Here is a 27,262-nt window from a genome sequence, read left to right on the forward strand (position 1 = left end):
TAACAAAGGTTGTTCTGTCTTGATTAAGATGTTTAAGCAAACAATATCACACAATATACTGCAAACTGGATTTTCATAGACAATATAACAATGTGTGTCTACAAATTTCTTCTGGATTTTCTTCTCTTTTTTTTTTATAAATAATTTACAATTAATAATTATTTGTGCTCAAATTATAGGCAAACTGTCAGAAGCTTTTGTTTACTCCATAATATTTCTAGCAAATCAATAAAAAATATTTCCCATGAGACATTTTTTCTATACAACTACTCTGATTTTGCTTTTAATACTTTTGAAGTTGAGAATCCCTGATAAATCGTATAGCATATTTATATATTGAAACATTCATAAAATTAAGTCAAATTAATCCAACATGTGTCAAGACATTACAATGATATTTTCAGTACGTAATTCTTCTCAATCATCAACAGGTAAATATAATTTAACGAGATTCCTGATCTGTAATCTGAGTCATCACAGGTAAAAAGGTTACAGTTGTATCTAGACAACGCCCACATCACATGGCTAATGGCCTAACCCCTACAGAGAAAGATAATTAGATTTGTACACCAATTCAGGATGTATAATATTTTAGGTTTTTTGGTCAGTGAAGTATGACCATTGCAGCACAAATATACATCAGTTTGTTGAATAGATTGTGTATGCAGGGTAGTGTATGTGAAGCGTGTACATTTTTTGTCTAACTCCCTTCAAACAAGAGCATAAACTACCACTTTTATATACTATCATGTATGTCAGCGAATAGTTAGCACAATAATTTAAATTTCATCTCTCTACTATTTCAAAAATTCTATGGGTTATTTTTTATTTTGAATTTCATTATGTTTGTAGTTATAGAATGATCAATGATCAGTGTACATGTGGCTATAACAGTGGAAGGTCTTCAGACAAAACTTACCTATATGGCCTGCTTTGATCTTCACTGGAAGGTCAAGGTCATCCTGCAAAATGAGAAAAAAATAGAAGGTAAAGGTCATCCTGCAAAATTTAAACAATGTGAAGTTCATGGTAATCCTGCTAAATTTAAACAAGAGGCCCAGAGGGCCTGTATCGCTCACCTGGTTTGTAATGCCAAGTAATGTTCTGAATACAGGTTCATTGTTTCTTTTCTAAAGGAATTTTAATATTAACCTCTAAATCCCCTATTGGGCCCCACCCCTACCGCCCCCAGGGGGTCAGAGCCAAAATTTATACAAGTTCTGTTCCCCTTCCCCCAAGGATGTTTATGGCCAAATTTGGTCACAATCCAAGCAAAACTCTAGGACAAGAAGTGATTTATAGGATTTACCTCTATTTCCCCTATTGGGCCCCAACCATCCTGCCCTCGGGGGGCCAGAGTCAAAATTTATACAAGTTCTGTTCCCCTTCCCCCAAGGATGTTTGTGGCCAAATTTGGTTACAATCCATGCAGAACTCTATGACTAGTAGCGATTTAAAGGTTTTACCTCTATTTCCCCTATTGGGCCCGCCCCTCCTGCCCCTGGGGGATCAGAGCCAAAATTTATACAAGTTCTGTTCCCCTTCCCTCAAGGATGTTTGTGGCCAAATTTGGTTACAATTCATGTAGAGCTCTATGACTAGTAGCGATTTAAAGGATTTACCTCTATTACCCCTATTGGGCCCCGCCCCTCCTACCCCCGGGGGACCAGAGTCAAAATTTACACAAGTTCTGTTCCCCTTCCCCTAAGGATGTTTGTGGCCAAATTTGGTTACAATTCATGTAGAACTCTATGACGAGAAGCGATTTAAAGGATTTACCTTTATTACCCCTATTGGGCCCTGCCCCTCCTGCCCCTGGGGGGTCAGAGTCAAAATTTATACAAGTTCTGTTCCCTTTCCCCCAAGGATGTTTGTGGCCAAATTTGGTTACATTTCATTCAGAACTCTACGACAAGTAGCGATTTAAAGTATTTACCTCTATTTCCCCTATTGGGCCCGGCCCCTCCTGACCCGGGGGATCAGAGCCAAAACTTATACAAGTTCTGTTCCCCTTACCCCAAGGATGTTTGTGGCCAAATTTGGTTACAATTCATGTAGAAGTCTATGACTAGTAGCAATTTAAAGGATTTACCTCTATTTCCCCTATTGGGCCCCAACCATCCTGCCCTCGGGGGGCCAGAGTCAAAATTTATACAAGTTCTGTTCCCCTTCCCCCAAGGATGTTTGTAGCCAAATTTGGTTACAATTCATGTAGAACTCTATGACGAGAAGCGATTTAAAGGATTTACCTTTATTACCCCTATTGGGCCCTGCCCCTCCTGCCCCTGGGGGGTCAGAGTCAAAATTTATACAAGTTCTGTTCCCTTTCCCCCAAGGATGTTTGTGGCCAAATTTGGTTACATTTCATTCAGAACTCTACGACAAGTAGCGATTTAAAGTATTTACCTCTATTTCCCCTATTGGGCCCGGCCACTCCTGACCCGGGGATCAGAGCCAAAACTTATACAAGTTCTGTTCCCCTTCCCCCAAGGATGTTTGTGGCCAAATTTAGTTACATTCCATTCAGAACTCTATGACTAGTAGCGATTTAAAGGATTTTACCTCTATTTCCCCTATTGGGCCCCGCCCCCTCCTGCCCCCCGGGGACCAGAGCCAAAATTTATTCAAGTTCTGTTCCCCTTACCCCCCAAGGATGTTTGTGGCCAAATTTGGTTACAATTCATGTAGAAGTCTATGACTAGTAGCAATTTAAAGGATTTACCTCTATTTCCCCTAATGGGCCCCGCCCCTCCTGCCCCCGGGGGACCAGAGCCAAAATTTATACAAGTTCTGTTCCCCTTCCCCAAAGGATGTTTGTGGCCAAATTTGGTTACATTCCATTCAGAGCTCTATGACAAGTAGCGATTTAAAGGATTTACCTCTATTTCCCCTGAGGGGCTCCGCCCCTCCTGCCCTTGGGGGATCAGAGCCAAAATTTATACAAGTTCTGTTCCCCTTCCCCCAAGGATGTTTGTGGCTAATTTTGGTTACAATCCATGCAGAACTCTAGGACAAGTAGCGATTTAAAGGATTTACCTCTATTTCCCCTATTGGGCCCCGCCCCTCCTGCCCCGGGGGGGACCGAGCCAAAATTTATACAAGTTCTGTTCCCCCTCCCCCAAGGATGTTTGTGGCCAAATTTGGTTACAATCCATGCAGAACTCTATGACTAGTAGCGATTTAAAGGAAATGTTGACGGACGGACGGACGGACGGACGACGGACGGACGGACGGACGGACGGACGACGGACGCCGCGCCATGACATAAGCTCACCGGCCCTTCGGGCCAGGTGAGCTAATAATAAGGTCAGTGTCATGCAGTAAAATCTAAACAATATAAAGATCAAGGTCATCTTGTAAAATTTAATTAATAAGAAGGTCAAGATCATCCTACAAAATTCAAACATTCATTATTTATTTTTTTTTATCACATTTTCGTTAGAACAAAGGTCAGTCTGAAGTAGCTGACAGAAAGAGTAAGCCCTCAAATTATCATATAGCCAGTATTTTCGCAATTAGAATTAAAAATGAGAAAAATATATTTTAGCATTTTTGAAGTTTTACGATCTGGGTATGAATTAAGGTACATATCATTTATCCATCACATTTTTTCAGAACTAAAATTTTGAGATCAAAGCAATTTCGCAAGAAACTATGAAAAATATCAACTCTGCAAATATATCATAACTAGCTGCATATTGTAATATGATTTATTGCTTCAAGACAGACTGTCTGTGGTCAATTTATTCAACCCTGAAGACACCATTGAGCTCTTTTTGTTTAAAACCGGAACAGTTTATTACTAAAAGTTGTCCCTTGACAATACTATGCGTGAGGCGATAGTACGTCAGTTCAAGTGAGTGCTAGGTTTGGGTAAACAAATAATTATATTACATTATAGGCCTGCCTCCGCCCCAATAGACTACTCAGATGAAGTAAACTTGAGAGTAATATCTGAAGTCTAGCTTGTTAGACAGCAACCAGTCTTAATATTTCCTGCTGTCGATATCAGAATATATGTTAGGTTAATAAACTATATATGTAACTCATTCAAAGTCAATAATAGTATAGTGCCTTGATGACAAAAATTCTCAACATCTGCTTTGATTTTGGTCAATATCATAATATATGTTAGGTAAATAAACTATATTTAAAGTTATATGTGCCGTATTTTTCATACTCACGAATCAAGATGAGCTTTTAATATGTTATTCATCACCAAAAATTACCAACTTGAAAATTACAGTGCTTTCAATGCATAGGTTTTAATTTTGCATGTACAAATAAGAGCTGAAAATGATTTTTGGCAGTACTGCCAAAAATCATTTATTTACATCAATAGTGAAGTGAAATGAGTACATACGGTCAGACCATGAAGCCAAATTGTGGTCTACAATTTCATTACACATTTTTACAATGTTTTTAGTAATTGTAAAGTGACTTCTGCAGGTATGTTTTCATTTAAACATATTTAAGGCATAAAAACAACAATTTTACAGTACAAAATGTCTGTGTTATAACTAATGTTTATAAGTCATCAGAAGCCACTTGAATGATTTTTACAGCTTTATTCATCAAACCTTATGGTTTTTAATAAATTAATGATGAAAAAATAGCCTGTCAAAATTATCGCCCAGTTACAGCACAGATAACTTTAACTCATTCAAAGTCAATGTTAGTATATAGTGCCTGTACATAGTAACCTGTCTATGATAACAATAAGGGATATTGATACTACTAATTGATTGAGAGTATTAACAGGTACTTGGTAATAGATGATGCCAGGATCCCAGGAACAGCTGTGTAATAATATCCTGATTACATGGTACTGTATTTGACCCAATAAGTACCCAGATGAAGGGCACTTCATAGTTCTAATTTTGGACTAGTAATAAATCTTAAATCAAATAAAGAATCTATAGTGTAAAAGCCGGTGTACATACATCTCCCTATACCAATAAGTGACATGGGTGTTTATTAGCTAGAATACGCTACATACAACTCTTAACACCAATAAGTGACATGGGTGTATCTATAGCCAGAATACACTACATACATCTCCCTATACCAATAAGTGACACAGGTGTCTATTAGCCAGAATACGGTACATACATCTCCCTATACCAATAAGTGACACAGGTGTCTATTAGCCAGAATACAGTACATACATCTCCCTATACCAATAAGTGACATGGGTATCTATTAGCCAGAATACACTACATACATCTCCCTATACCAATAAGTGACATGGGTATCTATTAGCCAGAATACGGTACATACATCTCCCTATACCAATAAGTGACATGGGTATCTATTAGCCAGAATACGGTACATACATCTCCCTATACCAATAAGTGACATGGGTATCTATTAGCCAGAATACACTACATACATCTCCCTATACCAATAAGTGACATGGGTATCTATTAGCCAGAATACGCTACATACATCTCCCTATACCAATAAGTGACATGGGTATCTATTAGCTAGAATACGGTACATACATCTCCCTATACCAATAAGTGACATGGGTGTCTATTAGCTAGAATACCGTACATACATCTCCCTATACCAATAAGTGACATGGGTATCTATTAGCCAGAATACACTACATACATCTCCCTATACCAATAAGTGACATGGGTATCTATTAGCCAGAATACACTACATACATCTCCCTATACCAATAAGTGACATGGGTATCTATTAGCTAGAATACCGTACATACATCTCCCTATACCAATAAGTGACATGGGTATCTATTAGCCAGAATACACTACATACATCTCCCTATACCAATAAGTGACATGGGTATCTATTAGCCAGAATACACTACATACATCTCCCTATACCAATAAGTGACATGGGTATCTATTAGCCAGAATACACTACATACATCTCCCTATACCAATAAGTGACATGGGTATCTATTAGCCAGAATACACTACATACATCTCCCTATACCAATAAGTGACATGGGTATCTATTAGCCAGAATACACTACATACATCTCCCTATACCAATAAGTGACATGGGTATCTATTAGCCAGAATACACTACATACATCTCCCTATACCAATAAGTGACATGGGTATCTATTACCAGAATACACTACATACACATACCAATAAGTGACTGGGCACCTACACTACATACATCTCCCTATACCAATAAGTGACATGGGTATCTATTAGCCAGAATACACTACATACATCTCCCTATACCAATAAGTGACATGGGTATCTATTAGCCAGAATACACTACATACATCTCCCTATACCAATAAGTGACATGGGTATCTATTAGCCAGAATACACTACATACATCTCCCTATACCAATAAGTGACAGTGACCAGGTGATCTATTAGCCAGAATACACTACATACATCTCCCTATACCAATAAGTGACATGGGTATCTATTAGCCAGAATACACTACATACATCTCCCTATACCAATAAGTGACATGGGTATCTATTGGCCAGAATACACTACATACATCTCCCTATACCAATAAGTGACATGGGTATCTATTAGCCAGAATACACTACATACATCTCCCTATACCAATAAGTGACATGGGTATCTATTAGCCAGAATACACTACATACATCTCCCTATACCAATAAGTGACATGGGTATCTATTAGCCAGAATACACTACATACATCTCCCTATACCAATAAGTGACATGGGTATCTATTAGCCAGAATACACTACATACATCTTCCCTAATACACCATAAGTGACATGGGTATCTATTAGCCAGAATACACTACATACATCTCCCTATACCAATAAGTGACATGGGTATCTATTAGCCAGAATACACTACATACATCTCCCTATACCAATAGTGACATGGGTATCTATTAGCCAGAATACACTACATACATCTCCCTATACCAATAAGTGACATGGGTATCTATTAGCCAGAATACACTACATACATCTCCCTATACCAATAAGTGACATGGGTATCTATTAGCCAGAATACTACTATCTCCCATACCAATAAGTGACAGTGTGTTATCTATTAGCCAGAATACACTACATACTCTCCCTATACCAATAAGTGACATGGGTATCTATTGGCCAGAATACACTACATACATCTCCCTATACCAATAAGTGACATGGGTATCTATTAGCCAGAATACACTACATACATCTCCCTATACCAATAAGTGACACATGGGTATCTATTGCCAGAATACGCTACATTACATCTCCCTATACCAGAATACACTACATACATACATCTCCCTATAACCAATAAGTGACATGGGTATCTATTGGCCAGAATACACTACATACATCTCCCTATACCAATAAGTGACACAGGTATCTATTAGCCAGAATACACTACATACATCTCCCTATACCAATAAGTGACATGGGTATCTATTAGCCAGAAATACAGTACATACATCTCCCTATACCAATAAGTGACACAGGTATCTATTAGCCAGAATACGCTACATACATCTCCCTATACCAATAAGTGACATGGGTATCTATTGGCCAGAATACACTACATACATCTCCCTATACCAATAAGTGACATGGGTATCTATAGCCAGAATACACTACATACATCTCCCTATACCAATAAGTGACATGGGTATCTATTAGCCAGAATACAGTACATACATCTCCCTATACCAATAAGTGACACAGGTGTCCATTAGCCAGAATACACTACATACATCTCCCTATACCAATAAGTGACACAGGTGTCCATTAGCCAGAATATGGTACATACATCTCCCTATACCAATAAGTGACACAGGTATCTATTAGCCAGAATACACTACATACATCTCCCTATACCAATAAGTGACATGGGTATCTATTAGCCAGAATACAGTACATACATCTCCCTATACCAATAAGTGACACAGGTGTCCATTAGCCAGAATATGGTACATACATCTCCCTATATACCAATAAGTGACACAGGTAATCCATTAGCCAGAATACACTACATACATCTCCCTATACCAATAAGTGACACAGGTGTCCATTAGCCAGAATACATGGTACATACATCTCCCTATACCAATAAGTAACATGGGTATCTATAGCCAGAATACGGTACATACATCTCCCTATACCAATAAGTGACACAGGTATCTATTAGCCAGAATACACTACATACATCTCCCAATAAGTCATGGGTATCTATTAGCTCAGAATAACGGGTACCATCCCTCTCCCTATAGTGACCAATAATTACAATAAACCTAGTTACTATAACCTATACAATGATAAACACATCACCTACAAACACTATAACCAATAAATAAACCAAGTTCTAATAGAACAGATCACCTACGGTACATTACACAAATAACCAATAAATGAACAAGTTCTGGAGAGCAGCATACCTACAATACACCTATAACAATAAGTGAAACAAGTTCTGGATTAGCCATCCACATACCTACAAACACAATAACAATAAATAAACAATGGTGTGCATTAATAGTAAAATACACTACATAATCTCCCTATACCAATAAGTGAACAAGTTCTAGGAGAACACACTACATATCATCTACTAAACACATAAGTGTTTGGTAAATAAACCAAGACACAAATAACAATAAAAATGGTGTACAATAATTCAGAGAAATATTTTTGTATATTCGTACTTACCAAAGCACTCTCTTTTAGGTCCAAGTTCTGGAGAACAGCATCACCTACAAACACAAATAACAGTAAATAAACCAAGTTCTGGAGAACAGCATCACCTACAAACACAAATAACAGTAAATAAACCAAGTTCTGGAGAACAGCATCACCTACAAACACACAGTAAATAAACCAAGTTCTGGAGAACAGCATCACCTACAAACACAAATAACAGTAAATAAACCAAGTTCTGGAGAACAGCATCACCTACAAACACAAATAACAGTAAAAAAAACCAAGTTCTGGAGAACAGCATCACCTACAAACACAAATAACAGTAAATGAACCAAGTTCTGGAGAACAGCATCACCTACAAACACAAATAACAGTAAATGAACCAAGTTCTGGAGAACAGCATCACCTACAAACACAAATAACAGTAAATAAACCAAGTTCTGGAGAACAGCATCACCTACAAACACAAATAACAGTAAATAAACCAACTACATTTAGTATTAACTCAGTCACCCCTGAAATTCCAAAATGGAATATTTCAACATTTCAGTTACTTTAGTAGAAGAATCTAAATGTATTTCATTTCAAAATAATTTTATTAAACCGTTAGATTTAATAGGGATTGGGCAGCAGACTTTGCCCATATAAGCCCTCTCCCAATCTAAATGTATCTTCAGGGGTTAATATAACAAAGGCCACATTCATAGTAATTTTTTAACAATCGTTTGAAAATCCTGACTAAAGTAACAGATTTCGATATGCAGATATTTGCAACAGGTTTTAAACTGTCTGTATAATTTGTGGACTGTGTTTACTTCTATAGAATAATTATTCACATGTAAAAATTGACACTTGTTGATAATACAATTGTATAATATGTGCATCTTTATAAGTTTGGTTTAAAAAGCTGGAGAAAATCTTATATAGAGATGTAATTTTCCGTATGAACCATAAAATGTTCAAACTTTTCCATGTGTGTAAGCAATAAACTACACTGAACATGTCTGTCTGATGTATACAACTGTCTACATACTTCTGTAAATCTGCCAACATTTATTGTATTTATATTGCGACAGCCAAAACATTGTACTTCAACCATGTGTACTAGCTGCAGAGTACTTATTATTCATTATGCATACAGTACATAAGCTAAACGCCTAAAGCACGCTGTTGCCAAATACTATGTCTTTACAAGAGATCCCAGAGGGATCTTGGCGCCCACCAAAGATTGATCTATGTCTGACAAATGAAAGAGGGATCTTTTCTCTGCTTTTCAAACTTACACTTCTTTTTTCTGCTTTTCAAACTTTAAACTATCAAAATCCAAGATGGTGGTCGCAAAATGCAATAGGCAGAACTAGGGTCCTAGAGGAACCTACATATGATATTTGAGAACAATCCCTTCAATACTTTCTGAGAAATAGCGGTAACAAACTTTAACTATCAAAATCCAAGATGGCTACCGGTCGGCCATTTTGTTGTAAATAAACCGATCAGTCCCAAAATGCAATATGCACAACTGGGGTCCTAGGGGAACCTACATATGAAATTTGAGAAAGATCCCTTCAGTGCTTTCTGAGAAATAGCGGTAACAAACTTTAACTATCAAAATCCAAGATGGCTACCTGGCGGCCATCTTGTTGACTGATCAGTCACCTACAAACACAAATAACAGTAAATAAACCAAGTTCTGGAGAACAGCATCACCTACAAACACAAATAACAGTAAATAAACCAAGTTCTGGAGAACAGCATCACCTACAACACAAATAACAATAAATAAACCAAGTTCTGGAGAACAGCATCACCTACAAACACAAATAACAGTAAAAAAACCAAGTTCTGGAGAACAGCATCACCTACAAACACAAATAACAGTAAATCAAGTTCTGGAGAACAGCATCACCTACAAACACAAATAACATAAATAAACCAAGTTCTGGAGAACAGCATCACCTACAAACACAAATAACAGTAAATAAACCAAGTTCTGGAGAACAGCATCACCTACAAACACAAATAACAGTAAATAAACCAAGTTCTGGAGAACAGCATCACCTACAAACACAAATAACAGTAAATAAACCAAGTTCTGGAGAACAGCATCACCTACAAACACCAAGTTAAACCAAGTTCTGGAGAACAGCATCACCTACAAACACAAATAACAGTAAATAAACCAAGTTCTGGAGAACAGCATCACCTACAAACACAAATAACAGTAAATAAACCAAATTCTGGAGAACAGCATCACCTACAAACACAAATAACAGTAAATAAACCAAGTTCTGGAGAACAGCATCACCTACAAACACAAATAACAGTAAATAAACCAAGTTCTGGAGAACAGCATCACCTACAAACACAAATAACAGTAAATAAACCAAGTTCTGGAGAACAGCATCACCTACAAACACAAAATAACAGTAAATTAAACCAAGTTCTGGAGAACAGCATCACCTACAAACACAAATAACAGTAAATAAACCAAGTTCTGGAGAACAGCATCACCTACAAACACAAATAACAGTAAATAAACCAAGTTCTGGAGAACAGCATCACCTACAAACACAAATAACAATAAATAAACCAAGTTCTGGAGAACAGCATCACCTACAAACACAAATAACAGTAAATAAACCAAGTTCTGGAGAACAGCATCACCTACAAACACAAATAACAGTAAATAAACCAAGTTCTGGAGAACAGCATCACCTACAAACACAAATAACAATAAATAAACCAAGTTCTGGAGAACAGCATCACCTACAAACACAAATAACAGTAAATAAACCAAGTTCTGGAGAACAGCATCACCTACAAACACAAATAACAGTAAATAAACCAAAAGTTCTGGAGAACAGCATCACCTACAAACACAAATAACAGTAAATAAACCAAGTTTTCTGCGAGAACTGCATCACCTACAAACACAAATAACAGTAAATAAACCAAGTTCTGGAGAACAGCATCACCTCACAAATAAACTACCAACACAATCACCTACACAAAATAACAGTAAATAAACCAAGTTCTGGAGAACAGCATCACCATACAAACACATATAACAAACCAAGTTCTGGAGAAAGCATCACCCTACAAATAACACAAATAAATAAACAATAAACCAAGTTCTGGAGAGAACAGCATCACCTACAAACACAAATAACAGTAAAATAAAAGTTTCATGCGAGGTAACAGCATCACCAACAAAAAATAACAGTAAATAAACCAGTTCTGGAGATACAGCATCATCTACAAACACAAATAACAGTAACAAAACCAAGTTCTGGAGAACAGCATCACCAACACAAATAACAGTAAATAAGACCAAGTTCTGGAGAACTGCATCACCTACAAACACAAATAACAGTAAATAAACCAAGTTCTGGAGAACAGCATCCACCTACAAACACAAATAACAGTAAATAAACCAAGTTCTGGAGAACAGCATCACCTACAAACACAAATAACAATAAATGAAACCGAAGTTCTGGAGAACAGCATCACCTACAAACACAAATAACAATAAATAAACAAGTTCTGGAGAACGAGCATCACCAACAAACACAAATAACAGTAAAAATAAACCCAAGTTCTGGACGAACAGCCATCACCTACAAACACAAATAACAGTAAATAAACCAAGTTCTGGAGAACAGCATCACCTACAAACACAAATAACAGTAAATAAACCAAGTTTCTGGAGAACAGCATCACCTACAAACACAAATAACAGTAAATAAACCAAGTTCTGGAGAACAGCACACCTATACAAACACAAATAACAGTAAATAAACCAAGTTCTGGAGAACAGCATCACCTACAAAACACAAAATAACAGTAAATGAAACCAAGTTCTGGAGAACAGCATCACTGGAGAACAACCACAAATAACAGTAAATAAACCTAAGTTCTGGAGAACAGCATCACCTACAAACACAAATAACAGTAAATAAACCAAGTTCTGGAGAACAGCATCACCTACAAACACAAATAACAGTAAATAAACCAAGGTTTCTGGAGAACAGCAATCACCTACAAACACAAATAACAGTAAATAAACCAAGTTTCTGAGAACAGCATCACCTACAACACAAATAACAGTAAATATAACCAAGTTCTGGAGAACAGCAACCTACAAACACAAATAACAGTAAAATAAACCAAGTTCTGGAGAACAGCATCACCTACAAACACAAATAACAGTAAATAAAAAGTTCACAGCATTCTAACAGGAAATAAACCAACTGGAGAACATCACACTACAAACACAAATAACAGTAAAATAAACCAAGTTCTGGAGAACAGCATCACCTACAAACACAAATAACAGTAAATAAACCAAGTTCTGGAGAACAGCATCACCTACAAACACAAATAACAGTAAATAAACCAAGTTCTGGAGAACAGCATCACCTACAAACACAAATAACAGTAAATAAACCAAGTTCTGGAGAACAGCATCACCTACAAACACAAATAACAGTAAATAAACCAAGTTCTGGAGAACAGCATCACCTACAAACACAAATAACAGTAAATAAACCAAGTTCTGGAGAACAGCATCACCTACAAACACAAATAACAGTAAATAAACCAAGTTCTGGAGAACAGCATCACCTACAAACACAAATAACAGTAAATAAACCAAGTTCTGGAGAACAGCATCACCTACAAACACAAATAATCCTTAAATAAATAAACCAAGTTCTGGAGAACAGCATCACCTACAAACACAAATAACAGTAAATAAACCAAGTTCTGGAGAACAGCATCACCTACAAACACAAATAACAGTAAATAAACCAAGTTCTGGAGAACAGCATCACCTACAAACACAAATAACAGTAAATAAACCAAGTTCTGGAGAACAGCATCACCTACAAACACAAATAACAGTAAATAAACCAAGTTCTGGAGAACAGCATCACCTACAAACACAAATAACAGTAAATAAACCAAGTTCTGGAGAACAGCATCACCTACAAACACAAATAACAGTAAATAAACCAAGTTCTGGAGAACAGCATCACCTACAAACACAAATAACAGTAAATAAACCAAGTTCTGGAGAACAGCATCACCTACAAACACAAATAACAGTAAATAAACCAAGTTCTGGAGAACAGCATCACCTACAAACACAAATAACAGTAAATAAACCAAGTTCTGGAGAACAGCATCACCTACAAACACAAATAACAGTAAATAAACCAAGTTCTGGAGAACAGCATCACCTACAAACACAAATAACAGTAAATAAACCAAGTTCTGGAGAACAGCATCACCTACAAACACAAATAACAGTAAATAAACCAAGTTCTGGAGAACAGCATCACCTACAAACACAAATAACAGTAAATAAACCAAGTTCTGGAGAACAGCATCACCTACAAACACAAATAACAGTAAATAAACCAACTACATTTATTATCAACTCAGTCACCCCTGAAATTCCAAAATGGAATATTCCAACATTTCAGTTACTTTAGTAGAAAAATCTAAATGTATTTCATTTCAAAATATTTTTATTAAACCGTTAGATTTAATAGGGATTGGGCAGCAGGCTTTGCCCATATAAGCCCTCTCCCAATCTAAATGTATCTTCAGGGGTTAATATAACAAAGGCCACATTCATAGTAATTTTTTAACAATCGTTTGAAAATCCTGACTAAAGTAACAGATTTCGATATGCAGATATTTGCAACAGGTTTTAAACTGTCTGTATAATTTGTGGACTGTGTTTACTTCTATAGAATAATTATTCACATGTAAAAATTGACACTTGTTGATAATACAATTGTATAATATGTGCATCTTTATAAGTTTGGTTTAAAAAGCTGGAGAAAATCTTATATAGAGATGTAATTTTCCGTATGAACCATAAAATGTTCAAACTTTTCCATGTGTGTAAGCAATAAACTACACTGAACATGTCTGTCTGATGTATACAACTGTCTACATACTTCTGTAAATCTGCCAACATTTATTGTATTTATATTGCGACAGCCAAAACATTGTACTTCAACCATGTGTACTAGCTGCACTCTACTTATTATGCACTATGCATACAGTACATAAGCTAAACACCTAAAGCTCGCTGTTGCCAAATACTATGTCTTTAAAATGAAATAAAGGGAAGTAACTCCATAAAATGAGAATCCAATTGTTTCGAGTATTTAGAATATTATATATACTTGTTATGTATACAACATTTTTTTCTGTTGCAAGATATTTACCTAATATTCTACAATTCATAAACTTGTACAAAATGATTGAATACAGAAACAACTAGAACTGTTGTCTAGCCAACCTATACACACCCTAAGCCATACACCAAACCTTCCCTTTTCCCACTCCATCCTGCAAACAGGCCAATGATATCAGATTTGCTTGTTCCAAGATGAATAACAAACACTTTAGAAATCGCTGTATAAGGATGGTCATTGTCATCAAATTTTATTGAAATCCAATGCAGTAGTTTAGGATGAGTAATGTTTAATCCTGTTATAACAAAGGGACATAACTCTAAAGAGGTGGAGATGTCTTCTTCTGATAGATTATGCGTACATCTTCAATTCACAGTATAAGGATTCCCTGCATTGAAGGAGTATTAGCAGCTGTTTAACCATTTTGTAACAAAGCAGCATAGCTGTGGGTCTGCATATCTATACTGTAGTAAAGATCATTGCTACAGTTTTGTTGAAATCCCTCCAGTAGTTTAGGAGGAATCGGTCAATCAATTTGTTTACAGACAGACGGACTGATAAAAAGACAGACAGACAACCATAATCCAGCTAATAAACCCAATACCCTGGGCTCATGCTACCCATTCGCATTTTTGTTATTAACGAATCGATCTGGCTAATTGCTACATTAAATTCATCCTATTTCGCAAAAAATGAGAAAGTTTTTCTTTACTCGCCTGATATCCAATCACATTGACATGAGCTTTAAACATCAGTGAAATTTTGTGCACGACTTAATCTCAATTCACTATCCCTAATATGCTTTTGCTGTACAGTATGTACCCTCTTTAAAAAAGATTAGTCCAGTCATGTTGCTTTCATAGCAAGTCTAAAACAGTTGATAAGTTAATCAGTTACTGAACCATATATATTTGAATGTTGAAAGAATGTAAAGTAACAATACAACTAAATATGCACGACACGCATGCACATTTTTCAGTGCATAAAATGCATTATTTGGTGCTTCTAAGTGTATAATTTTTTTCATTATGAAATGCTGTGAATGTACAATTTACTTAATCAAATCTTATTTGCTAAGGAGAAAAGAACAATTTTCCGACACTTTTGCTAAGCAAACTGGAAAGTTAGTGTGAGCCGAGCAATATACCCATCCCCCTGGGTTCAACAGTGTAATTGCTGCTTTCCAAAACTACCGGACTTTGATTTCAAGTGACCATAAAGTAGATTATCATACAGTTTTCTATTCACAAGTGATTCTTTTGTGAGTAATGTGCAGGGCTGAAAATGCACCATTGATATATGCCTGCATGGATCTAAATTAAAACTAGGGGGAGATAATCTAGCAAAAAAAATGTTTTAAAAAATCTTTAGGGTACAGTGGTTATGTAACATCCTGGTCAATAAAGGGACCTCTTAGTCTTATTTCAAAAACAGCTTTTCTAAAGCTTAATTAATGAACATAGTAAAATACAGCTGGCCGCTACTTCTATTTGTTATTTACATTCATAACGTGACTAATGATCTAAATATATTGGAGATAAATAGTGTCTATGCATGATTGTTGTATACATGTACATACACATACTGTAGATACATAACTTTATAAGATATAAAAAAAAAAAAAAAAAAAAAAAACTTTATGGGCCAAAGAATGAAAACTTTGCTCCACAATGAAATAAGACATATATATACATATGATCGTATAATTATATGTTAAATCACAATTGTTTACTCAAAGTTAGAAGTAAGAACTGTATAAGTTATTCTTTCATGGTAAATGTACAATGTATAATATTGAAATAAAAGTTGTAAAAATACCTTGTTTAATGATCAGAGCATTATATATATGGTATATAACTTTGAAGAATTTCATGACATAACACAGTTTAAATGATATAATTTGATTTTTTCGGTACTCAAAATAAGGATGTAACAAGTTCATCACTGTAGTAATATTTGTGTATATATGTACACATCTTTAATAGTGCTCTCCAATGACTTTTATTTTGGAAGTACACTTTATGTCATAGCTTGGACCAAGAGAGTGAGTGTAAACTTATAGATTGTTACCGTATCTTTCAATATACTTATATACATGCTGTTAACACATCAAATTGATTGTGATAGCCATAGGAGAATTTATTGTTCCATCCCTGAACTAGGGGTAGGTCAGAAAAGTTGATAATTTTCCATATCCATGCACGATGAATTCTGACAAATGTTATATTGTCAATATATTAACATCAAAATCCTTCCGATTATTCCTTGCCAGTAAAATTTGTTTAATTTGCACAAATGTAACAGGAGAGGAGAAAATGTAGCAATGAGATCATGCAGGGTTCGAACCCAGAACCTTCAAATACTATAGCCAATTAAATGCTATACTGATTATTGAGCTATCTCGTCATTGATGATCCAGTCCATTAAAGTCTGCCTGGTACATTCCTTTCTCCATTTTCAAAGTCTTCACTCTGGAAGACATACAAGACCCTTCAAGCTTATACTAACATCATGGGTATTTTAGTTGGACGCCAAGTTTGTAACATGAAAAGAGAAAATGTAGTAACCTGACCTGGCTTCGAACCCAGGACCTCTGAACATTAGCCGAATGCTCTACCTATGAGCTACCTGGTAACCGGGGACCAACCTAGTTCAAGTCTGCTACACAAATATTGTCCAACAGCTTTCTTAAAAGTGTTATTGTCTTTGACATTTGTTTATGAAAATCATTAAACTTGCTATAGACTGACGTATACAAAATCTGAGGTTATTTCTGGATGTTCCAGACCCTGGAAGTTACAACATGATGCACACAACATAACAACAAGTGCCGACTGCACTTAGTCACCTGGTTTATCATCCAACCAGGCTGATTCCGCTACACATATATAACAAGTACCGGTATTCCTCATCCAACCAGACTGATTCCCCTACATATATATAACAAGTACCGGTATTCCTCATCCAACAAGTACCGGTATTCCTCATCCAACCAGACTGATTCCCCTACATATATATAACAAGTACCGGTATTCCTCATCCAACAAGTACCGGTATTCCTCATCCAACAAGTACCGGTATTCCTCATCCAACAAGTACCGGTATTCCTCATCCAACCAGACTGATTCCCCTACATATATATAACAAGTACCGGTATTCCTCATCCAACAAGTACCGGTATTCCTCATCCAACAAGTACCGGTATTCCTCATCCAACAAGTACCGGTATTCCTCATCCAACAAGTACCGGTATTCCTCATCCAACCAGACTGATTCCCCTACATATATAACAAGTACCGGTATTCCTCATCCAACCAGACTGATTCCCCTACATATATAACAAGTACCAGTCATATCATATTCCTCATCCAACCAGACTGATTCCCTTACATATATAACAAGTACCAGTATTCCTCATCCAACCAGGCTGATTCCGCTACATATATAACAAGTACCCGGTATTCCTCATCCAACCACGCTGATATCGCTACATATATTACAAGTACCAGTATTCCTCATCCAACCAGACTGATTCGCCTACATATATAGCAAGTACCGGTATTCCTCATCCAACCAGACTGATTCCCCTACATATATAACAAGTACCTGTATTCCTCATCCAACCAGACTGATTCCCCTACATATATAACAAGTACCGGTATTCCTCATCCAACCAGACTGATTCCCTTACATATATAACAAGTACCAGTATTCCTCATCCAACCAGGCTGATTCCGCTACATATATAACAAGTACCGGTATTCCTCATCCAACCAGACTGATTCCCCTACATATAAAACAAGTACCAGTATTCCTCATCCAACCAGGCTGATTCCGCTACATATATAACAAGTACCGGTATTCCTCATCCAACCACGCTGATTCCGCTACATATATTACAAGTACCAGTATTCCTCATCCAACCAGACTGATTCGCCTACATATATAGCAAGTACCGGTATTCCTCATCCAACCAGACTGATTCCCCTACATATATAACAAGTACCGGTATTCCTCATCCAACCAGACTGATTCCCCTACATATATAACAAGTACCGGTATTCCTCATCCAACCAGACTGATTACACTACATATATAACAAGTATCGGTATTCCTCATCCAACCAGACTGATTCCCCTACATATATATAACAAGTACCGGTATTCCTCATTCAACCAGACTGATTCCCCTACATATATAACAAGTACCGGTATTCCTCATCCAACCAGACTGATTCCCTTACATATATAACAAGTACCAGTATTCCTCATCCAACCAGGCTGATTCCGCTACATATATAACAAGTACCGGTATTCCTCATCCAACCACGCTGATATCGCTACATATATTACAAGTACCAGTATTCCTCATCCAACCAGACTGATTCGCCTACATATATACAAGTACCGGTATTCCTCATCCAACCAGACTGATTCCCCTACATATATAACAAGTACCGGTATTCCTCATCCAACCAGACTGATTCCCCTCATATATAATAATACCGGTATTCCTCATCCAACCAGACTGATTCCACTACATATATAACAAGTATCGGTATTCCTCATCCAACCAGACTGATTCCCCTACATATATAACAAGTACCGGTATTCCTCATCCAACCAGACTGATTCCCCTACATATATATAACAAGTACCGGTATTCCTCATCCAACCAGACTGATTCCCCTACATATATATAACAAGTACCGGTATTCCTCATCCAACCAGACTGATTCCCCTACATATATAACAAGTACCGGTATTCCTCATCCAACCAGACTGATTCCCCTACATATATAACAAGTACCGGTATTCCTCATCCAACCAGACTGATTCCCCTACATATATATACAAGTACCGGTATTCCTCATCCAACAAGTACCGGTATTCCTCATCCAACCAGGCTGATTCCCCTACATATATAACAAGTACCAGTATTCCTCATCCAACCAGACTGATTCCCCTACATATATAACAAGTACCGGTATTCCTCATCCAACCAGGCTGATTCCCCTACATATATAACAAGTACCGGTATTCCTCATCCAACCAGACTGATTCCCCTACATATATAACAAGTACCGGTATTCCTCATCCAACCAGACTGATTCCACTACATATATAACAAGTATCGGTATTCCTCATCCAACCAGACTGATTCCCCTACATATATATAACAAGTACCGGTATTCCTCATCCAACCAGACTGATTCCCCTACATATATATAACAAGTACCGGTATTCCTCATCCAACCAGACTGATTCCCCTACATATATAACAAGTACCGGTATTCCTCATCCAACCAGACTGATTCCCCTACATATATAACAAGTACCAGTATTCCTCATCCAACCAGACTGATTCCCCTACATATATAACAAGAACCGGTATTCCTCATCCAACAAGTACCGGTATTCCTCATCCAACCAGGCTGATTCCACTACATATATATAACAAGTACCAGTATTCCTCATCCAACCAGGCTGATTCCCCTACATATATAACAAGTACCGGTATTCCTCATCCAACCAGGCTGATTCCGCTACACATATATATATAACAAGTACCGGTATTCCTCATCCAACCAGGCTGATTCCGCTACACATATATAACTAGAACAAATATACGTACCCGGCCCACTATACCTTTCGGCCAGGTACGAATTGGTCCCTATGTGTCGTAGTGGAGCACTGCCTCCGAAAATCACTCGGGCATAGTTTTCTATACTTTTTTGTAGGTTTCCAATTATTTTATGCATATACATGCATTTACATATTAGTTTTGTCCAAAACAAACATTACTACCATTCTTTATATCTACCGTACCGCTCACAAGACGTGAAATTCACAATTTGTGGACTTGCCGTATAAATTCCCTTCAGAATGACCTTCATATGTATTATGTAAAAAATAATGCCTCGATGAGAATTTTATAAATTATGTGGTTCAGTTGTATTGCCTAGTAAGCAATATCAAACAAGTACTATAAAAATGCAAACAAACGTTTTATAATGGTTTGCATAATCATTACTTTGCTCCATTAGAAGTAATCAGGCACCAATTGTAGCTCTAAAGACGACATCATTTTCTGTCAAAAAGTCTTTTGAGCTACAATATTGCAGCTAATATATAACAAGTACCCGTATTCGCTACTGATGTATTTCTTTCCATTAGATATTAACCGAGCTGACATTAGTGACTATTTGTAGCCGTTTAGGGTGCAGCGTGGTGGCATGATGGTAACGACATACCAAAATGATACTACTGGTAAGTGATCCAAAGTTTCACTTATAAATGATTGTTAATTTTTTTTTTTATTTCTTTAAACCATACAAAAATGAAAGTAGAACTCAAACTGACAGTTTCATGTTGATCATCAATACTGAACCTGCCAAAGATTGATTGTGATTTCATTTTTTTAAGAATCATGTTTCATCATTTAAGAAAATCATTTTTACTTCATGGTCTACACTTTCAGTTTCATAATTATATTTCAAGAAGTAATAAAAAAGGTAATTCAAACGTATATGCATTCACATACAACACAGGGCTTTGCCTCACTACCAACCTTCCAATCCATATAAGGACGCAACAATTATTTCGTGGGTTTTCGTATCAAGTCCCTGTGTTCTGCAGCCTCAGCAGTTAGCCGGTCAAACCAAATTTTAGGAAACACAAACTCACAGCGAAATTTCCGATTCTAATGTCTTTTCATACAATAATAAGTAGATATTACTCAAGCAAAGATAATATGTTTTCTTCAAACGTATGATACAATCTTTGTACGGATGAGAAAACACTTGTAAACACAACATGCATGAGTCAACATCTGAAAACTTACCTCCCCATATTCCCAGTTTTAGCTGGGATCTATCCAGATTTTCCACATAATCTCCAAGATATTTGTTGATCAGATCAACAACTAATGACTCAAACACCATTTTGCAGGATCGCTTTCTGAAAGTCAATCAAGAAAACAGTATAATAACTGTTGTACACGCACTCGTGTCCGCAGCTACACAGGTCTTCATCCCTCCGCCATTGGGACAGTAAGGTGAAATATGCAAATGAGGTCTTCCCTCGCTTCCTGTGGTTTCCCGTTACTATAAATAGAATAATAGTCAATCTCGTGATGGAAGTCACGAGACCTAATCGCTTTGATCTTTTTACAGAACGATGTGTGTATGTGGCGGGAATATCGATTAGGAGGAAAATTTTCATTTATCTAGAAGGCGATCGCTGGGGCTCCGAATCAACATCTGTTCACAATTCATTCTATGACAAATTGTTTGTAATACTGTTTGTTTGTTGATAGCAGAAACATCAAGGGCGCATGTATAAATTTCTGACTGTACATGTAAGGATTAATAGAGATTTAAAAATTATCTAACTCTGATAATTATGTAAGACCTAAGATCATTAAAAACAGAGCATGATCTATCTAGACGTTATTAAAGATTTATTTTTGTTTAAAATGCTTCAGACTTTCACAAAATCGCTGTTATTTCATTCACTAGGCCTAGTACTGTATCGATCAGCTATGAGTGAAATCTATTAAATCGATGATAAAAAACACAAATAAAACTTTAGCACGAAGTTCTATGCAACTTTGATATTTTGATAGTTTAGTTTTAAGTGGAAACTTTAATTTGTTATGAAAGTAGGGAAATGGTCACTGGGAACTCAATCATTATCATATATATATATATATATATATATACATGAAACTGTCAAATTTGAAAGTTATATTTAGAAATACAAAAGGGACACAGGTCAGTTACAGAATCTTGTGTTATAATCACACAAAACCCACATCACAAAGAAAATAGTCTTTAACTTTTAATATCCAGGAAAATCAGTGGAAAGAAGTCTATGTAAATGTCTTTTAAACCACTAATAGTACAAAGCTAGCTCCAATACAGAATCAACCATAGAATCTAATGTTTAGTTGTCAAATTCTATACAAATGGATATGGTTGCATGCTTATAAGTTTGAATGTACATGTATTGTATATGTAATGTGTTGTTGATAAAATTGAAATTGAATTAAAAAAATTGTTAAATATATATATTTTTTTTTTTTCAAATTTCGTCACTATTTTGAGGACAAGCAGTGATATTTTTATTCTACACATACAAAACATCTTCTTGGTACTATCATACATACACAGTGAGACGAAAACAGAAAATTCAAAACAAAGAGAATGGAGAGAATGAGAGAGATAGACAGAGAGCTAATGTTAGGTATTCAGAGTAGCATATACATAGATACATAGATTTAGTAGATCTACAGCAAGCGAGGATCAATAGATATAGAACTTATATCAGCAAAAAACGTTTACATTTATAATCATTATATTGTGATTACTTCAGTGTTTTATGTTTCTGGTTTTATGAGTATAAATAAAAAAAAAAACGTAAGTTTGTCTTTTTTTTCATTTTTTTTTTTCTCTTTCGCAAATGTAAGTATTGCTTCCGGCTGAAAGCTATATTTGAATAGTCTTTCAAAAAACTGACAAGATGGTTACCATAGTAATACCGAGAAACATACGGAGACATGTTATTCTCTACAAATATATGCAAGGATTTATAAGTGTTTCTCATATACGTCTTTGATATATGTATACTTTTTTATAACTATCAGAATATAGTTGGCAGCTTTGATGGAAATGGTATTGGGGGAATGTAGACACAAAATAAAAGTTATCTATTGAAGTCAAAAGGGATAAATAAAGCATCAAATATAGTTCTAAAACAATCTTATTCATTATCTTTACTTGAAGGACTCGTGTACATTATTAGTCCGCTAAACCTGCCTATATCATAAGGCTTTTTTTTCTAATATATAGCAAACAATGAAATAAAAAAAAAATCCCAATGATATAGGCAGGTTAAGCGGACTAGTACATTGTATGTGAAAAATACCGATTTTTCGTAGAAGTGTCATATATGTTTTATATACCTCTAAATATCCGAATACCTCGTTGTGGATATAATGACAGTAATTAAACTGGAATATCAAGGATGACTCGTTGTGATTTAATACACTGACAGGTCTAATATAGATTGTTTATTTACATGGTTGATATCATTAAAAACATCATTTAATGGTTATATCTAGGTATCATATCATGTTTATCAATAACTGTATGAAAAACTAACGTAACTTGTTACATTAGACAAGAAAACCCCTTTATATATGTAGCAAAAATCGTTATACATGTATATATGTCAGCCCAGCCATGCACACAAATGTACAAATTGTACATGTATGCCTGATTCTATTTTCCATTGTGGCCCGCAGTGAACCCGTCACTTGCCCCCCTCCCGCATCTCATTCTGTGAGCAGTATCATAGTAATATCCATCCGTCGTTAGAGTCCCCCATCCACCGCTATCAGATCTAACCCTTACCCCCCCCCCCCCCCATTCCCATCAGATTTAGACTTAACCCTCCCGTATACTCTCCGTATTTACATACGATTAAGACAGTATATATGGTTTCTTACTCCCTCCTGTAGTCTGATATATACCCATAATTAGCAGAAGTTAGTACACAAATTGTGTCATAGAAAAGTCACCGGGCTATCGCCTTGAGGTAGATAACATCCCTCCAGGTGATTTTTACCTGTAACTAACGATAATTCCCTATGACATATACCCACCTAAACCCTCTCACGTGTTGTTATTTACCTGTAATTAACAAAGCTAAACAACAAACAGTGTGAGTATGGTGCCTGATTTGTGCCATTTTCGCTCTCCCCTTCCCGATTTTTGATAGTTACCAGTAATAAAACAAAGCAAGGATATATAAATCCTTGAACAAAGTCAGCAAATAATTATAATTTGTGTGCTTGAAGAAGTAGAGTTGACTTTTTCATTTTTCACACGGATGTAGATTATGTCACATAAGGAACACATCATAGTAGGAGGGATAGAAAACAAGTATTGTAGATAAACCGTCTAAATCTCTGAGAAAACGAAATATTTTTTTTATCACAGAAATTTAATACATTTTGTGTAAACATTCTCGGCTTAGAAAGGAGGAGGGGTTAAAGCATGTTTTTTTCCCTCTTCCTCAAAAATATGAGGAGCCAATTAAAGATATTAAGTTTAATTTGGACTCTTTTTATACATATTTGAAAATAGACTTTATTTTTATTCCAGGTGAATCATCATTCTCTTATTTTCACTTGGATTTGAACAGATTTGAACTTATATAATCTAATTAGAACATAGGTCATTCGTTACCATTTTCTGTTAGTTATAATGTTTTTTTAAGGAAACCTTTATATTTTATCGGAAAGGTAATGGGCCTTTAAAGTATTTTTTAAATAGCTGAAGTCTGATTTGAAAATTGAGTAAAAGATGACTCGCAGAAAAAAAATCAGTTAAATGAAAAGTCATCATACATATAAATGCGATTTAATTCAATTTAAAGACCTAAAATGTTTAAAGTTGTCACATGGGTTATTATAGAACTGTGGGGTTATCCACTTGTATACAATACTCAAACAACTGTAAACAGCTGAGAGTTTATATACAGAAATGGAGATAGCTAACCCTAAATAAACAGTACACAGCACATGTAATCAAAACACCTATATTTAATACATATTAGGCCTATATGTATACGGTGAATTTAAACACCGCAACAAAGTTTTAGAACTAAGTAATTTTCTTACTTATTAAAATATTTTATTTTTAATAACAGTGAGATAAGTTTAATAATTAGAACGATTCCCTAGCTCTACACTATATATTCGAGGTGATGATTGATTGCCAGAGTTTAAGTTTGATTTTGTTTTTAAGCTATATAAAGAACTTTAACATTATCCCATTTAGCTGGTTGTTGCTATGATCGCGAAAATTTGACCTGTAAAAATTGAGACATTGATATGTACCGTTACCTTATCGAGAAATTTAAAAACCGTTTAAATCTCGATTTAGTCCAAATTGCGAAAGCGAGGAAATAACCAGCTATATACACAGTACCACGGACAACGTTCTAGATAATACATGTTTCCATACACAGCTTTCTATAAAGACATATATGTTGTGTCACATCTCTGTTTTCATCCAACCGTAGACCTTAATCATGCAGAGGAGATTGGCCATTGACATCCATGATATTCCATGAGTTACTATCACTGACGTTCGGTGAATATAACGACAGTGATAGTAACTCCTGTAATATCGAGGATGCCACTGGCAGGATCGTAAGATATTATTGTATACCGTTATCATATGCGAAATTAAATCAACAGAGGGAATTTGTATCAAATGCCTACAAATATTCCTTGTCGGGTATTTTTTATTCGTTTGTACATGTATGTATAAGACTGACCTACGAGTTACCTCCCTTCAGAAAACGTAGGGTAAACGTTGGATGACACTTCATTATGATTATATGCAAATGAGTTGAACCAATATCATGCAACACAATTGTTTTGTATAAGAGGAATTACTGGCCGGTTGGGTGGGTGGGATGTCAACTGACAATATTTCAACATAGTCTAGGTCACTGGGGTCAAATCTCCCCTGAGGACAGACTTCTGGAGAATCGTTCCCAGTGAGCCAACATATCCTATTGTAAAAATGGGGAGACGAACAAATGGGAACTGACTTGTGGTTATAACAGTGTCTGTGATTAGTTGAAAAACATCACACGACAGGGAAATAAAACATCGTCTTTCACATTGAGTTATCTCCCCTTCCGTTTGTACAACAATGGCGGATGGAGTGTAAAACGTCTTTTTTTCACTCATCGCAAATCGTAATATTTAACCCAGAGTAGCGAATGGTGAATTTTCGGTATAAGGCAAAAAAAAAAAATAATAATAATAATAATAATAATTTGTCTGACGAAGTCTCAAGTGACCTATTCTAATCGCATTTTGTCCCTAGGGGGCTGTGGGAGGGACCAAAAGGGGTAAAATTGACTAAAAGGTGGGGTTGCAAATCTGCCCACGAGCCGATTTTTTTTCAAATTCTGCAGTTTTAAAGGTCTAGGTACATAACTACTTTTTATGTGCTTTTTAATTATTTTGTATGTTTTAAAAAGGCATAAAGGGCCTAAAATGATGTTTTCTAAAATTACTTTGGGTATGTGGCAAGGGGACCCCTTGTGTTCATCTTTTGAACAGAATCATATCCATTTTATAATGATATTCACGAAATCTCAATTTTTTGTCAGTCAGGATAAAAATTGAGTATATTGGGTTTGCTCGAAATATTTGGCATGTTATCGATTTTGTCCACACTTTTAAACCATTTTAAAAACATGCTATAGGTATAATCCTATAACAGATACTTTAAAAAAAATGAAATCCGGGAAAATAGCATTTCATAGGCTGAAATGTAGCGAGGGGAATTTTATAAAAATTCAATATTTGCCCT

General features: G+C 35.9%; 1 protein-coding gene across 1 annotated transcript in view; it reads right to left on the reverse strand.

Moving 5' to 3' along the window:
- The window catches only part of LOC138306604 (intermembrane lipid transfer protein VPS13A-like), a 200,463-nt gene extending 178,554 nt beyond the window's left edge, over window positions 1-21,909 (reverse strand). The window contains 3 exon segments of the mRNA XM_069247042.1: window positions 920-962; window positions 8,660-8,703; window positions 21,706-21,909. Coding sequence (XP_069103143.1) covers window positions 920-962; window positions 8,660-8,703; window positions 21,706-21,805 — 187 coding nt within the window. The 5' untranslated portion in view covers window positions 21,806-21,909.
- Window positions 21,910-27,262: the final 5,353 nt, after the last annotated feature.

The sequence above is a fragment of the Argopecten irradians genome, chromosome 13 (genome assembly GCF_041381155.1).
Source record: "Argopecten irradians isolate NY chromosome 13, Ai_NY, whole genome shotgun sequence".
In the NCBI taxonomy this organism is placed as follows: Eukaryota; Metazoa; Mollusca; class Bivalvia; order Pectinida; family Pectinidae; genus Argopecten; species Argopecten irradians.